Here is a 3304-nt window from a genome sequence, read left to right on the forward strand (position 1 = left end):
CATGGCAGGCTGCCTCACTGCACACCAGCACTTGAGTACAAGAGTATGTGAGGGCACGATCAAAACAGTACGTGAACAGTTCATAGCGAACCCGCTAAGGGGCGCTCTGCGGGTATCTAATGAATTTATCCATGGATTATTAAATTTTTCAAATTTAATAAATTTAGTACCGTTTTATTAAACTAATGGATTTTTTATAGGTGATATGTATCATGGATATATTAATAGAGATGAATTATTGTAGCTAGTAATCTTGGTGAGTAATTCATGCGTTTTTCTACTATGAGTCTGTAATGTGTCTAATACGGCTGGCCTCCTCTCATCCACAGTTTGTTGGTGTGGAGGGATTCGTTACCGCGGTGATCGACACATTCCCGCGCTACCTGCGCGGCGGCAGCAGACGAGAGTTGTTCATCGCAGTCGTGTCGGCAATCTCTATCCTGCTGGGGCTGCCCATGGTGTTCCAGGTGAGTCATGGTGCTGGGGCTGCCCATGGTGTTCCAGGTGAGTCATGCTGCTGGGGCTGCCCATGGTGTTCCAGGTGAGTCATGCTGCTGGGGCTGCCCATGGTGTTCCAGGTGAGTCGTGCAGCTGGGGCTGCCCATGGTGTTCCAGGTGAGTCAGGGGTCGTCGTGTGAGTGGTGTTTGTGTTGGAATCCTGTGTTACTTGCTGCAGGTATCATCGTACAGTATCGTAGCTTTTGTGCAGGAATCACTTATCATTGTATAACACGTCGCTTACTCAACTGTGTAGAGAACACTTGCAAGCACACACTTCGTTCTTTCTCGCGGTTCAGTCACAACCCGATATGTGCGTATTCTCACGCTCAGGATCTGAAATTCTGTGAAATCGACTTCAGTACATACTGCTAAAGTATTCTCTGTTCGGCCCTGTTTTTGCCATTGCAGGCAGTGTGGAGAGAATAGGACGTGTGGCTGGAAAGGGAGTGCGAGGGTGTAGGGATGTGTGGCTTGAAGGGGAGTGGGAGGGGGTGAGGATTGTGGGTTAGGCCACGATACACATCCCTACACCCTCCCACTCCCCTTCAAGGCACACATCCCTACACCCTCTCACTCCCCTTCAAGGCAATGCGTTCACGGAGTAACGACTGATGTGTTTTTCAGAATGGTCTGTATGTATTCTACCTGTGGGACCACTACGCTGCTAGTGGCATGACGCTGCTCTGGTTCTGCCTGTTTGAGAGCATCGCCATCGCCTGGGTTTACGGTGAGGGAGCCGCGTATGCTGCTTACACTAGTAATACAGTGTAACTTACACTAGTAATACAAAGTAACTTACACTAGTAATACAGAGTAACTTACACTAGTAATACAGTGTAACCTACACTAGTAATACAGAGTAACTTACACTAGTAATACAGTGTAACTTACACTAGTAATACAGAGTAACTTACAGTTGTAATACAGAGTAACTTACACTAGTAATGCAGAGTAACTTACACTAGTAATACAGCGTAACTAACACTAGTAATACAGAGTAACTTACACTAGTGATACAGAGTGTATTTTCCTTTCAACCAAGTGGTCGCCAAACTGAGCACTTTTTCCTCTGCTCACTTATAGAATTGCGCTCTTTGTTTCTTCCCAAAATGTTCTTTTGTTTCTGTTTTCTGTTTAGTTGCATGAAATATTTAACTTCAACTGTGTCACTTACATGAAGTTTATATTTTAAGGCACGATTTGGTCGTTGTACGGTAACTAGAGAACTCCGCAGCCTAGAGGAAAACTAAAGATATTTTCAGAATCAGAACGTCTGGGAGGTGGTTCTGGCTGAAACAAAAATTTTAAAAAGTTAAAAAGTTAAAAATTGATACCAATTCTATTGATCAATAGATGGCGGTGCGTACAGATTAACATGACGTACGTGTGAATCCATGGTGTATACCATTAACGGCGCAGTGGCGTAATCGCTAGAACATCCGTCTCCTACACCGGGATTCCGGGTTCGAGTCCCAGCTGGGGAACTTATTTTCCCCTTTTTTCCTTTTTTTCTTTTTTCCCTTTACCTACCTCTTTAGTATGTGCTTCTGCAACTTCAGCCAGTACTTCTGCCACTTCAAAATTAAAAAAATAAATTTTACTACATTCATTAAACAAATAAGAAAAGTTAAAAATTTAAAACAAATTAATACTTTACTATTCGTCAATAGATGGCGGCAACGTGCGAGTGTCTTAAGATTATTGTTTGGTAGCAACAACTGAACTATTTGTGCTACAGGTGAACACAGTGAACATAGTGAAGAGGTGGGAACTCGATCTATAAGCGTACAGGCTGAAGTCTTGGTTAGGCTGAATCTTCTTCTTTTGATTTCTTATTATTTTTTACTGTTTGGGTCCTTTGGGATTGGATGGGATAGGATGGGATGGCATGCGATGGCATGCGATGGCATGGGATGGCATGGCATGGCATGGCATAGCATGGATGGATGCATGGATGGATGCATGGATAGATAGTTGGATTTTTTTTGTATTTTTCTTTCAACCAAGCGGTCACCAACTGAGTAACGCCACTGATTTCCCGGGGCAACGCCGGGTATCCCGCTAGTGTAATATAATATAATAATAAATAAATATAGTAGTGAAAGCAGGTGATAGAAGCGTAATGCCATCGTGTAGCACAGCTGGCGCCACCATCTCACTCTCTCTCGAGAGGGACTTTTTTAATCCTTTTTTTTCTTTTTTAAATTTCATTGTCTTGCAGGCGGCAGCCGTTTCTATGACAACATTGCCTTCATGATCGGCTACAGAATCAACCCGTGGTTCCGGATCGCCTGGACCTTCCTCACACCTCTTGTGACGACGGTATGTGTCCAGTAGGTGGCGCCACCAGCACAGGTCGTGCGGAGAGTGCCGGAGCCGTCGCGTTGTTCTCTGTCGCGTCTCGTTTCATCGGCGTAGTCGTGTGTGTGACATGGAGGCCTGGGGGAGTCTCTATGAGGTGCAGATCTGCTGCCACCGCCCCAACGTAATTCTGATGTGCTTATCATTCGATGAAGTACGATAAAGTTAGCAGTGAACCGATATTTCGATCGATCGCCAGTCGCAGTCTGTAGTAGTAGACTGTCCGAAATAAAATAATGTGTAGCCGATGATGGGGTAGATGTCGCTTCCTGTTCTGGAATCTTCCTCTTCCACACATGCATAATCCTCGTTTTCCACTTCCATCTCTTTGTAGTGCATATCGTAATCACAGCGCTACCTGCTTTCAGGGTGTCTTCCTGTTCCTTATTGTAATCGCCATCACTTCCTGCTTTCAGGGAATCCTCCTGTTCCTTATTGTAAT

At 44.6% G+C, this 3304-nt stretch overlaps 1 protein-coding gene across 1 annotated transcript in view; it reads left to right on the forward strand.

Annotated features, from left to right (window-relative positions):
• Window positions 1-3304, forward strand: part of LOC106817543 (creatine transporter-like) — a 49394-nt gene that overhangs the window by 42891 nt on the left and 3199 nt on the right. Inside the window, exons 7-9 of the mRNA XM_014822215.1 lie at window positions 288-467; window positions 1126-1228; window positions 2723-2823. Coding sequence (XP_014677701.1) covers window positions 288-467; window positions 1126-1228; window positions 2723-2823 — 384 coding nt within the window. The remainder of the gene's footprint in view (window positions 1-287; window positions 468-1125; window positions 1229-2722; window positions 2824-3304) is intronic.

The sequence above is a fragment of the Priapulus caudatus genome, unplaced genomic scaffold, assembly GCF_000485595.1.
Source record: "Priapulus caudatus unplaced genomic scaffold, Priapulus_caudatus-5.0.1 Scaffold1762, whole genome shotgun sequence".
Classification (NCBI taxonomy): domain Eukaryota; kingdom Metazoa; phylum Priapulida; class Priapulimorpha; order Priapulimorphida; family Priapulidae; genus Priapulus; species Priapulus caudatus.